The sequence below is a fragment of the Silene latifolia genome, chromosome 3, assembly GCF_048544455.1.
Source record: "Silene latifolia isolate original U9 population chromosome 3, ASM4854445v1, whole genome shotgun sequence".
Lineage (NCBI taxonomy): Eukaryota > Viridiplantae > Streptophyta > Magnoliopsida > Caryophyllales > Caryophyllaceae > Silene > Silene latifolia.
Window position 1 is genome coordinate 11,115,298 of NC_133528.1, and position 13,980 is coordinate 11,129,277.

The following is a 13,980-nucleotide window of genomic DNA, read 5'->3' on the forward strand; positions in this document are numbered from 1 at the left end:
ATGACAATGTTATCATTTATGTTTAATATATTACAAACGGATGACATAATACATATAACAACAAATCCTTGGATATTTTAGAATTCGAACTTGAGATGTTCAGATTATCAGACTCTTATATCATGAGATAAAAAAATTCGGATCAATTAAAATCTTAAGTGACATAATGATTTTTTTTCCCTTAATAAATTGAAATCAATTAACATCATTAACATAGGTTAATACACTTAAATTACATCACTATCATTCACATATAACAACAAGTCAAAGTCAATTTATCACCAAAAATCTTCCTAGTACGACTTTTCTTCCCCCATGTCATAATTGACGTGGGAGGAACAAGTGCCCAATATACTAGTCACATACTCACATACTCCTATATAAACACGTAAAAAGATCCAATAATTACTTCAAAATTACCAAATTAAATTCCTAGGTGATCTCCTTATTCTTGGCGATCTCCTAGTAAACTCGTTTTTTAGAAGAAGGGTAGTGTATATCGTATCCGCGGATACGTTAACCCCATGGCTTACAACTCTACCTCGAGCTCCGTACCAACATGGCTAAACAAAGGCGACAACGCATGGCAAATGACCGCGGCTACCCTAGTAGGATTACAAAGTGTACCGGGTTTAGTAATTTTATATGGTAGCGTAGTCAAGAAAAAATGGGCCGTCAATTCGGCCTTCATGGCATTTTACGCCTTTGCGGCCGTTGTACTATGTTGGGTAACATGGGCGTATAAAATGTCCTTTGGAGAGAAACTTTTACCAATATGGGGCCGAGCAGGGCCAGCACTGGATCAAGAATTTCTCTTGAGCCAGTCTGAGCTCCCTGCTACGGCCACCCATGATACACCTATTGCGGCCGCGCAATTTTACCCTATGGCCACCAATGTGTGGTTTCAAGGCGTGTTTGCTGCAATTACACTTATTTTGTTAGCTGGGTCGTTGCTAGGCAGGATGAATATTCGAGCGTGGATGATGTTCGTGCCGCTTTGGTTGACGTTTTCGTATACCGTAGGGTGTTTTAGCTTGTGGGGAGGAGGGTTTTTGTTTCAATGGGGTGTTATGGACTTTTGTGGTGGCTATGTTATTCATCTTTCTTCTGGTATTGCTGGTTTAACTGCTGCATATTGGGTAAGCTCCCTTTTCTTGACTTTTCTACTCTATTAAGTCATGTTAACAACACTGGCGGAGTCAGAATTTGAATTTAAGGGTGGTGAAAAATTTTAGGGGAGGCGAACGACTAATTTTATAAGGCACCCTCGAAAAAATTTCGAAAATTTCATCCGTCAGGGCTCCACCCCTGGTTAACAACCGGTCTTGCGTCTTTTTGGACTTTAAATCATACTCCCTCCAATTCAATCCAGACTACCCATTTGACTTTCCACGGTCTACGAGACGACACTTTGACTACGTTTTTCTTCATTTATATATATATTTTTTTTTTGTCGAAATTATAATTTTCCGAAGTTTTTTTTATAACAAACGTAAATATGTCAACTTTACGTATAAATTTTAAAATTTTGATTAAATATAATCGATGTCAAAATTTAACAAGGTTGACTTTAAAAATTGAGTGAGTAGTTTGGATTGGATTAGATGGAGTATTATACTCTTTCGCTTATTAAAGGGGTAAGGTGAGTTTTGATCTTTAACTACAAGTACCGTACACAATGATCTTACAAAATTAACACGACGGTCAACTGCCGCATTTAGGTGGGTTGGTGGGTAAGTCGAGCCGAAAAATATAAGGACAACGTCCAAATTTAGGAAGGTTTTTGTTTGTTTGCTTTAGCTATATTGCTACTACAAAGTAAATGTAGTTGGTGAGGGTTGTCCCAAGCTACTTGGAAATTAAGGCCGCCTTGATTGACAAAGGACGTACAACGAGGAATCTTAAGTTGTAGGATTCATAGGAATCTGAATCTCAATTCACATGTGTATGGATTTAAATTGGACCGATCTTGCAAATCAACATTTAATAACCACTTTATAAAATGTTCGATTTAGACCTTAGGTTATATTCGGATAAAATTAATAAAGTAGTCGGTTTATTTCCGATTTTCCATCATATTATATTTTGAAATTACAAAGTACTCCGTATAATAGCGCAACAAATTTCCTGAGAGAGAGCGTGAATTGAGGCTTCTTTTATCGCGTTTTTGGAATACAATAAAGCTGTAAGTTTGTAACCACATGATTTTTTCGAACACTTAATACTTTTTCTATTTTTTCTAATAATAAATACTCGTATTTAGGCGAGGCTAATGAGATTTCAGACGATTTTTTATTAGTTTCACATCAAGTATGACGCGAACGAAAGGTACAAATATGAGAACAAGAAAAGTTGATTGGATCAAATTTTAATTTTAATTAGGACTACCCTAGCATTTTAGCAGAATCTATTACGCATCATATATAGCCAAAATACATTACGTTGTGCATGCTACATGCCAAACTATATGGCTTATTGGCTACATAAACGTTACGTTTTAGTAATAGTAGGGTCGAGAATCTAGAAATAAAATTTTGGAGTAGCGAATTTTTCTCATGTTGTTTTATACTTGTATTAAATTCTATATTTAAGAATTTTGGATAGCAAAAATCAATAATTTTAACCATTTTTTTTAGATTTAGGGTAGCAAGTGCTACTCTTTGCTACTAATTAGATTCAAAGAGTATTATATTTTAAGTGAAGGTAGAAACCTAAGAACTATCACAAACACAAATGATAGGAATTTAACTAAAAGAGAGAATCTTGATGTAACTCAAAAAATGAGGGATTTGTGGGTTCAATGCGATAATTGTTATTTCTTAAATTTTTAAAAAAAATTCACAAAAATCCACCTTAATATTTGTGAATAATGTGGATATCATTTAAAAATGAGTAGTTTAGATAGAATTGAACTTCTGATTAATCGGGGACTTGGAATCCTATGGATGAAATATTATTACAAAGTAAACGTTGACTTGAAATTCCAGAAAGTTCCAGGGTTTCATTTCGTAATATTTGTTATGGCCGCCTTAATTGACAAATAAAATTAGAACGTTTAGATTGAGTGTGTTGTAGTTGAAATAGAAGGTCATTTGACTTGTAAATATACTTTATTTGTTGATTAATAGAAAAAAGCTAATGCACTTTGCCTGGTTCATTATAAGGAAATGATATTGTCTAGAAAATGAAATTTCTCCGCACTTTATCGATAGTCAACTTAAAACACGAAAAAGTTTATTATTGTAAATTTCCATTGAATATTGTAAAATACATATTTATATGAATTTCCATTTATTGATATTTGATAGGTATGTAGTACCAATTATCGAGGAATTGAAGTTCCGATAAAAGTTCCATATCATATTACTCTGTTGTAGATTACATGTGTAGTGTAACGTGTCACCAAATTACATTATCACATTAGAAATTCGTGAATTGAAAATCGTCGTTCTTAATTTGTTGACGACTAAACAATAAGTTTATTTTATTTATTTTGCGCTTTCACATTTGCAATAAACGACAAACAAGCTAAGATAGTGAAATGTATTTATAAGTTACTCCTACTAATTATTTATACTATATGAATTCTGTAACGGTTTTTCTAACGTGTGCTTCAAAGATACACATTAATAACCTAAATGGGGAAAAATTCACAAGATATTCTTACACGATATTCAAGTTTAAACTCATTTTTATCATAATAATTAATAAGAATATTTATGAAACTTACCACATTTAGGTTATTAGCGTTTGTCCTTAGAGCTCACGTTAGAAAAACCGTTCTGTAATAACAACTGGTTGCTTGAAAATGTAGGTTGGACCAAGATCAAAGAAAGACAGAGAACGGTTTCCTCCAAACAACATACTGTTGACATTAACCGGAGCAGGGATGCTATGGATGGGATGGGCCGGATTCAATGGCGGTGGTCCGTTTGCCGCAAACACCATCTCCTCTTTAGCCATCCTTAACACTAATGTTTGTACTGCCACTAGCTTGCTCATGTGGACTGCCCTTGATGTTATTGTATTCGGTAAACCCTCGGTTATTGGTGCTGTCCAAGGCATGATTACAGGTCTCGTTTGTATTACTCCTGCCGCTGGTAAGCCTCAAAATTTTATTAAGAATATATCAAAAATAAATTCGTAGAAAATTACATCACATTTAATTTCATGACAACTTAAAAACTTTAAATTACGTCAGTAGACAAACAAAAATTCAGAGGACCTTAAAATTACGAGATGGTTTTAATTGAATCGGATCATATGGGGACAGTGCACATAATTTCTCGTAATTTTATGATTCATATATTCCTTCGTGGACATCTGATATAATTGGAACGATAATTTTATGATTCATATGGTGTAGGTCTAGTCCAAGGATGGGCAGCTATAATAATGGGAATACTATCCGGAAGCATACCATGGTTCACAATGATGATAGTCCACAAAAAATGGAAACCAATGCAAGCAATCGACGACACCTTAGGCGTATTCCATACCCACGCCGTGGCAGGGTACCTAGGCGGGATCTTGACCGGGATATTCGCCCACCCCGACCTAGCCAACATGTTCCTAGCCGTACAAGGTGAGCATGGCGCGATATATGGTCACAATGGTGGTACTCAAGTAGCCAAGCAAATAGTAGCCGGTTTATTTATCATAGGTTGGAACATTGTTGTTACGTCTATAATTTGTATTGCAATTAAAATTGTAATGCCGTTACGTATGTCCGACGAAGAATTGCTTATCGGAGATGATGCGGCTCATGGTGAGGAGGCCTATGCGTTATGGGGTGATGGTGAAAAATATGATACTACTTTACATGGTAACTCGGATGGTCCGGTCCTGAATAATAATAATAATAATAATAATCATAATCATCATCATTCGTCAATTGGGGCTACTCAAATTGTATAAGATCTTTGAAAATTGGATTATTTAGTATAGACTAGCTATTATTTGAATTTCGGTTGGAAATTTATTGTAGTGTGTGTATATTTTCTCGTTTTTTAATTATGTGTTGTAATGTAATTTACAAATTAAGTGAGAATTAATTTGTGGATCCGTGTAATTTGATATGGTTTGTAAGTTAAAAATGTAGAATGTGAAGATATAATTGAAAATGTCTTTAATTTAGTGAATGTTTTTTATTATCTTCGATATGGTGAGAGACGTTTTGTTACTAGTGATGAATTAGTCTTTTGTAAGGCAGTTTTACGCTGTTGTAAAATGGATGCAGATACAACCCTATTAGAGGATAAAAGTAGTTACTAAAGAGATCTCCTTTTACCATAAATCCCCCTACTACTAATCCCCCTACTACTAAGAGAATAAAAACTCTTAGTAGTTTTCCCGCCTAAGAAAATAACTCTCAAAACTATATATGGAAACAATATTATATTTATATTTACCTCTTTTACAAAAAAAAAACAGTTATTATCCCTAATTTATTAGTATACAATCATTTCCATAAATGTTATCCTTCATCAGTTACACTCTAAAGTTACACAAATCTCATTTTTATAGTATTATCCTTCATCAGTTAGACTCAAAATATGGTTTTCTATGACGTAACAAATTTTTATGTAAATAAAAAATAAAAATAATAAATATTAGTTAATTATTTGTAAATTGTCTTTTTAAATGCGTAGTATACTATTTTTACCTGTTTTCGTTATAAGGCAATACGCATTTTAATTAGATTTTACATCACTTAATTTTATTTATGTCATATCATATAACGATATAACATTATACAGTGTCAGACAAATAAAAACTTATAAAGTGTCTTTTAGGCTCTGTTCTTTTGGACTGAAACTTATAGAATCTGAACTGAACTGAACTTATAGGATCTGAACTGAACTAAACTGAACTTATAGAATCGAATCGAATCGAACTTATAAGATCTCGAATCGAATCGAACTTATAGGATCTCGAATCGAATCGAACTTATAGAATCGAATCGAATCGAATCGAACTTATAGGATCTGAAGTGAACTTATATTAAGTGACTTTAAGTCCAAAAGAGCCTTACTAAGATTATATTTAGTACTCCGTACATTATAACATTAAACTCCAAGTATAGTTAATTTATACAATTAATTTAATAAGAAAAATTATTTATAAAACAAATCTAAAAAATACCGTGCTGTAGCAGGGGAACTATACTAGTTTGTATTATTTCGCCATTTATGATTGAGAAAACACATTGAAAATTAAGTCTATAAATTTCTTTGAAAAGTAAAAGCAATGCAAAAATCATCAATCAAAAAAACAGATTGTGAAAACGTTAAAGAAATATGGAGATGCGGGGGATCGAACCCCGTGCCTCTCGCATGCAAAGCGAGCGCTCTACCATTTGAGCTACATCCCCATCTTGTCTCTTTAAGTTATACAGAATATAAATTCCGTTTTCTACTCTTATGCGGGTTTGTTCTTGGTTTATTGTTTCAACAATTTTATTCAACGTTGATGATTCATGTTATGAATATTGTTTTGACAAGTTTAAGGATGATATATGACATAATTGAAAAGATCAGGTAATAAATTTAGTGTTGAACTTACTACTTAAGATAATGTTCGATTTTTTTCAAGCACGAAATTTGGAGAAATTGAATTTGAGAGCAAAACCCTAAAAAATGACAAGAAAAAAAAGCCTTCGGAATATTGTTATATCAAAATTTATATTTCACTTTTTTTACCGACATTTAACGTTTTCAAGGAAAAATAGATATTTTTTCCATTTCAATAAATTTATTGTGCTTGCTTTTACATAAAACCCGACACGACACATGAACCAAATGTATAAAATTACTTACAAATTATAAGAACTCTTTCAAAATGTTACTAAGTAAAAGACAAAGCCATGTACAAGAATGTGAAGAATTAACTCAGACACTCACATACATAATATATAAATAATTTACTAAAATGGAAAAAATAAGAACACTAAAACACCAGAACAATATGAATATAGAAAAAAGATCATTTGAGATGCAATAAAAAATATAAGATATACTTTGATCCATGTGATAAAAAATAATGGGCAAAGTAGCAAGCTAACCCAAAAGTTATTTGCCTTACGTGCATTTAGACCCCATAAGTCTTATTAGGTGTAAATTGGTGCCTTACGTTTGGATTAATGTGCAATTAAGTGTTATGTTCATGGTGTGCATCATTTGCCCACACGAAGGTAAGAATGCAAGCAACAGGAATTCCGTGCTAATGATGGATCGTCCTACACATTGTGTTGGAAATTCTAGTCAAGATTGTCAACGACCGACACATAAAATAATAAGAGTAAGCAATACAGTTATTAAAAGTATATAACAAGCATTAACAAACTTAGAGGTAGACAATAATTTTCATTAACTAACACTCCTTAATGAATTTTTTTTGTTAGTACAACTTGTAGCAGGAAACATTGATTGTACAGGCTAATGATATTCCTTATGCGATTTTTAAAAAACTGAACTCAACCAAGAATCACAATCCAAGTTCCGACATATAAGAAAAATATTTGAGTATAGACTTTTCAAATCCTAATTTATTAGAAAATAAATGTATTTAAATAAGATCTACAAGATTCTAGGGTATGGATTATCGAAAGTAGGGGCGATAACGAGCTGATCCGAGCTCGGCATTTCTCGATATGTGCTTTTGAAACAAATTTCGAGCTTCAGCTTACACAAGTTTGGAAAAATTGAGCTCATTTTCATTCTTGCAAGCTTTAACACGAGTTCGAGCTCAATTTGAGCCCGTATACAATTGATAGGTTATTATTTTTTTTTTCTTTCGATATTTTCAATAACATGATTTCGAGGTTATATGTAAAAATATTGGGCAACAATGAAAACATTTGATATTGTTATACAAAGATATAATAATGATAACTTTTTTTATAAAATAAGAACAAGATAATATCTTATTACACGTGTTCTAGCCGCTCGTGAGTTTTTCGAGCCGAACCAACGTTTGCTCCGCTTGACTCGTTAAGTTATCGACTCGAACCCGAGCACAAACCAAGCTCACATGAGCTGCTCGTGAGCTGTCTTATCTAATTATCACGCTAATATCAAAAATCTATATTTGACATAAAACCGTCTCATATCAAATTAACGATAAGCAAAAATAAGAGAAAATTAAAATTAAAATGTTAGTGTGGGTCGGTGAGAAACGGGTGAGGTTTATTTTTGCGGGATCCTCACTCCTCTCATTTTCATCATCGTCGTCGTGGTCATTCCCCTGACAATTTAATCATAATATAATAGTATCCCCTCTCAATCGCGCCGCCACAAACACCACCGCACAAACCACCATCGTCGCCACCACCGCTGCTGCCGCCGCCTGCCGACTATTGGTATGAAGAACATATCTTTCAATTATCTCCTGTTTTCGTCTTTTTTTCTTCTTTTTTCTTTCGATTTTGTATAAAACTCTACTTATCAGTTATCAATTATACTCTAATTATGTTCTTTCGCTTTTAATTACTGATGAGGTGTAATTGCTGTGAATTTTGGAATTCTACTTAGTTTGATTTTGCAAACTATAGTTTGATTGATCTTTCGATCAGTCAAATTGCGATGAATTGCGTTGTTCGTATGTTATTTTAGCTGATTTCGTCGCTTATCCGAAGCGATTCACTATGATTTTCATTTTGGAGAATTCAGGAGTATTTTGATGAGACTGTTTAATGTTAAGTTGATAAAATTTGATTTCTTTAGGTTTTAGATGAGCTTGATTGTTGAATACTGTCAAGCTGTTCTCAATTGTTAGATCTTGCCTTGTCGTACTGTCGGATCGTTACTGGAGACTTGGTGTGCCGTGTTTTATTGTTTGAATTTGTTTATTTAGCTGCAAATTGGCTTACTTGGCGCTTGGTGCTTATTGTGTCATCAAATTGTCGATGCAATTCACGACGTAATTTTTTTTATTATGTGTGGTTCGTAGCTTTAATCCCACTTAGTCTGCCTTAGGTGATAGCGTTTGAGGCTCTAGGGTGATGTTATTGACTTATTGGTGCTTATTTGGCCACGAGTTATTGTTCTTATCTAATTAAAGTAATATATAAAAACCGAAAACTATGGCCAAACAATTGTACCGGAGGTCACGTAATGTGAAAAATCATTGTGAATAGGAGGGAGTATTTTTTTTCATTGTGTATTTTGTCTCTGAATGATGTTGCTTGAGGCTTGAGGATTGAGCCTCTAGTCCTTGACGGAGTGGGTTAAAGAGTAATCACATTGCATAGAAATGCATCGATGCTTACCTTCCACCATGACATTATGCTTTCTAAATTTAGGGCTCCTTACAAATCCAATGTTTGTGATATGGTTGTAGGTTTATATCCACCACAACAGTATGCTTGCCAATTCCAGCACATCATTACGTTCAGAACAGTCTCTTTCACTAGTTCCCGGAGCTAATATGGTTAATGTGGCATCACCTTCTTGCACTGTACCACGGCAAAACAATTCCTACCAGGGTCCTGTTGCTATTCTTTGGGATATAGAGAACTGCCCTGTACCTAGCGACGTGCGTCCTGAAGATGTCGCCGGTAACATTAGGATGGCGTTAAGGGTACACCCTGTTATTCAAGGGGTTGTCACATTGTTCTCTGCATATGGTGATTTTAATGCGTTTCCCAGGAGGCTAAGAGAAGGGTGCCAGAGGACAGGTGTTAAGCTGGTTGATGTTCCTAATGGAAGAAAGGATGCGGCTGATAAGGCTATCTTAGTTGACATGTTCCTTTTTGCCCTTGACAACCCACCGCCATCTTCCATCATGCTTATCTCCGGAGATGTAGACTTTGCCCCTGCTCTACATATACTTGGTCAGCGTGGGTATACAGTAATCCTTGTTATTCCTGCTGGAGTAGGAGTTTCATCAGCCTTGTGTAATGCAGGTCGGTTTGTTTGGGATTGGCCTAGTGTTGCGCGTGGAGAGGGTTTTGTGCCTCCGGCAAAACCTCTAATCGGCCATCGGGGTGGAGTAAATGATGCCAGTGGTTTGTTTATGAATTTCCATATAGGCGAGAATGCTGATGGAAATGATGAGGAAGCGATTGTGTATCGAGGACTTGAAAACTATTACGGCCCAAGGAGGAGTATCACAGTGGTGTCTCAGGAGTTAGCGGAGTACACTAACTGCAACTCAGCGGATTTGCCTTTCTATAATACAACATTAAGGTCACATTCCCTTCCTTTTGGTTTGAATGAAGTTACAGCATGTCCTGAAGGCTCAACTGAAGCAATAGACCATAATGATCCGGTTTGGTGGGTACAAGCTGGAGATGTGAATGGTTTAAAGGGGCAGCTAGTAAAAGTGCTTGAATTGTCTGGAGGATGTTTGCCGCTTGCTCGTATTCCTGGGGAGTATCAGAAGGTGTTTGGTCGCCCACTCTGTATGTCCGATTATGGGGCTTTAAAACTTGTGAATCTTCTCAAGAAAATGTCGGATGCCTTGGTTGTCGAAGGGAAGGGGCAGAAGAAGTTTGTGTACCTTCGGAATGCCAAAGCAGGACCCAGTGTTCAGTTACTTCCTATAAAGAAGGATAAGAAAGGGAAGGAAGTTCAGGAGCAGAACATAGAAGTTAATGCTATTTGTGGCTCATCTGATGAGTTCTCCGATGAAGAGAGGGTGGTAGTGGAAGAGCAAGAGGGAAGAAGAGTCGCACTTAAGCAAAATTCAAATGCACGTACACTGTTTGAAATTCAAGACCAGATCTTGGGAGAGTTCAAGAATGAGCTAGAAGAGATGTTAGTGAGTTACTCGTGTAGGATCGACCTTCATAGTTTTGAGAGCATATACCAGCAAAGGTACAAGAAAGCTTTCGATTATCAAAAGTTTGGGGTAAATGAGCTGGAGGACTTGTTTGAGAAGGTCAAAGATATTGCTTATGTACATGAGGACCCAGTGACTAAAAGGAAATTCATAACTTCCGTCCTTGGTTAAAGCGAGCTTCTGCTTAGAGGCGGGTCCAAACTCCATTTGCAGTTTCAGTTAAATTGTTGTGAGGAATTTTATTACTCATGTGTGCACCAGATGTTGCAACGTTACGATGAAAAGTTTTTAATTCAGAGTAACTGTTCAACATTAAAGTAGAAATACACTTATTTAGTCAGTTGTGACGTTCAGTGAATTGTAATATACAAGTTTTCTTAGACTGTTGAGACTCGATGCATACTTCATTATGTCTGTCAAAGGAGCAGACATGGTTAATATACTAATATGAAGCATTTCAAGAAACCAGGCAAGGAGTGATCAGCACTTAACATTTTCTCATTTTATTTAGTTAACACACAGCTGCTTTCAGAGTTTCAGAAAGTGTAGAGAACGCATGGTGTCGATCAGAAGCATGAGGAAACTGAGGTTGGCCATCTATACTCTTTCTGCCTTTCCTTTTTGTTCGGTTGCTGTCTCTAGGAGTTTCATTATTTGAATGATTACTTATTAGATTTACCAGATAGTACAAATTATTATTGGCAGACTGAATGTTTACTTTATCCTCTGGCCATCTGAAATTTTACAACATTGTGATTTTTTTGTCTTCATCATAATTCATAAGGAGTAAGGACTCTCACGACAACTATGTAGTGAATATTTCACTGAAACAGGGTCCATTGAGGCTCAGGCTTATGCAGCCTTACTTGTAGAGAGTCTGTTTGATTATTATCTTTCAGATTTTTGTGGTAAATAAATGACTCTTCATTGCTTTGTAAGAGTGGAATTTTTGCGGTGTCTGTTTTAAGCTCATCAATGGCGTTGAATGATGATATGACTAGATACTCTTAACATATATTTGCATTAATGTGGTGTTTTGACTGAGGTTATGTAGGATCTGCCAAATTTTATTAGTAGAACATTCAGTATCTTTGTTGTCCCTTGCCTTTTTCCCCTGTACTGTCTTGGAAGTATAATTAAGCTGATAGCCTGATAGGACCCTGGAATCTTTTTCGGTTCCTACATTGTATACACGTAGGTGTAGGAATCCATGACAAAATTGTAATAGCAACTAAAAATCTGAGATGCCTATTCCTAAGTTTGGTGTGACCGTGTGAGTATTGTAGCATTTAGTAGAAGTTTCTAGGTAATAGCTATTGTGGGCTTTGGACATAAGAATGTGTCAATCTTAATGTGTACTGTGCCCCCAGTTTGCATATTGTACAGAGTTAGGGGCGTCATCTATAACAAGAAGTTTATATGATGTCATCTGTACACAACTACACAGCAATGTCTTTTAATAAAAGCATGTAAGTTGATTCCCAGGCAAGATTTTCCTCGCCACTTTCTGTACGAAATATTTCAAAATGTTGACAATCTAAAAGTGAAGACTGATATGCATTTTAAAAACTGAACAAGTGAGGCAGCAGGTCAAGGCCACACCACCTTAGCCATTTTTTGAAGATTTATAAAATCACTGCGACCACATTTTGATGCATTATTAGCCGTATTTAGCACCATTTAACGGCAAATGCGGAAAGGCGACAGTGACCGAAACTGAGATTTAATAGTATCGACCAGGTAATTGTCCATAGTCAGAGGGTCTGTCCGGGAAACTGCTTAACTTGAAGCAATAGTTTAGATGCTATATTATCTCTTCCCTAAGATGCTTTCACCTTGTCGGTTCATTGTAAGAAATGATTTCAACATATGGTGCACCCATAGTTGCAATTAGACACTGATAATTGTTCTTGTTTTAATTCTATTAGAAACATCCTGTTGTCTGCGTATCTGGTGATGTATGGCAGTATGGGTAGACTCATATTAGGGCTGTTTTTCGAATTGCTGAAAATATTCTCAGACTAGAAAGATTAATTTTGCAAAACTTTGATTGACTTGGCAGATACCTACTGGTTTGCTTATAACTTTCAGGAGTACATTCAGCTGAAGAAACCCCTTCAGGAAAAATGAATATATGCTGTTTTCTCTTTAAAGCGTGTGGACAGATTTCGAGTGCCAACAAGTGAAAGTATGCATTCTCTTTATTGTCTTTATTGGTTTATTTCTATGTCCAGCATGACTTTTACAATTCTGTCCACCAATATTGGTGATCTGAGCCTCTGTAACCCGCAATTAGACTGCCACTATTTAAATGTGACCGTCATCACCTCATTGGCAACAACTGAAATCTCAGCACTGGCTTAAAGGTTTTGAAGGGGTGATGTGATAACTGGAAAGAGACCGAGGGAAGGCAATGCACCAAATAGGAACAGTTGGGTTAGTTTCTTGGAGGGCAATAACAAGAAGAATAACCGGAAGAGAGTGAAATGCACCAAAAAGGAGTAGTTGGGTTAGTTTTTTAAGAAGGCAACAGCAACGAGAAGAATAATAAACAAAACTTCTGTTAATTATAAATTTTGGCTCACAGTTTGCCATGCACCGTTCTAAAGGATGATTCATGTCAGCCGACCCCAAATCCTTTTGGGATTAAGGCTCCGATGATGATGTTGTAGTTTGCCATCCTGATTTAGCCTTTTTTTCCCTGAACTTTTTTTTTTTTTTTTTTTTTTTTACTTTGTTTCGCAGCTGCCAGGACCGTGGTGTTAACTCAGTGCTTCCTTCTGTTTCTCACGTTCCATTTGCATCCTCATTCATTGTTTATATCCCTGCAGCATCTCAATTCTCAGAGCTCTAGAATTTGGGCCTTTGCTTTACATTTGGTGCCTTTTACACGTGATTTTACATGTCAATTAATTGAGGAAAGTGGGGGAGACATCTCGGGTCTTTACATCCCCCGTCTCACAAATTCTTTGTAGCTAGAACACAGTGAAAGCCGTTTATGTTATCGTCTTTTAATTGGTTACAGTCTTACAGATGACTGAATCTTGAAAACATATATGATGCTGGATTTTGTTCTTGTTGTTACTTTCCAAATACTTTAATTGTACATCAAGTTTTGATAAATTATTATTCCTATTACGTTCTAACTTTTCTCATTCCTTGCAAATAGTTACGTTTTGCCTCGCATAGTCGTATCCT

General features: G+C 35.6%; 2 protein-coding genes and 1 non-coding gene across 3 annotated transcripts; 2 read left to right on the forward strand and 1 right to left on the reverse strand.

Annotated features, from left to right (window-relative positions):
• The first annotated feature begins 431 nt into the window (after nt 1-431).
• On the forward strand, nt 432-5,140 carry LOC141647180 (ammonium transporter 3 member 2). The gene is made up of 3 exons (XM_074455277.1): nt 432-1,139; nt 3,815-4,100; nt 4,367-5,140. The coding sequence occupies exons 1-3, from the start codon at nt 525-527 to the stop codon at nt 4,915-4,917; spliced, it is 1,452 nt and encodes a 483-aa protein (XP_074311378.1). The 5' UTR covers nt 432-524; the 3' UTR covers nt 4,918-5,140.
• A 1,160-nt stretch (nt 5,141-6,300) lies between these two features.
• On the reverse strand, nt 6,301-6,373 carry TRNAA-UGC (transfer RNA alanine (anticodon UGC)). Its single transcript has one exon. It is a non-coding gene; the product is annotated as a tRNA-Ala (tRNA).
• A 1,781-nt stretch (nt 6,374-8,154) lies between these two features.
• LOC141647181 (uncharacterized) lies at nt 8,155-11,247 on the forward strand. Its single transcript, XM_074455278.1, has 2 exons — nt 8,155-8,359; nt 9,340-11,247. Exon 2 carries the CDS (start codon nt 9,361-9,363, stop codon nt 10,951-10,953), a length of 1,593 nt encoding a protein of 530 aa, XP_074311379.1. The 5' UTR covers nt 8,155-8,359; nt 9,340-9,360; the 3' UTR covers nt 10,954-11,247.
• The last annotated feature ends 2,733 nt before the right edge of the window (nt 11,248-13,980 follow it).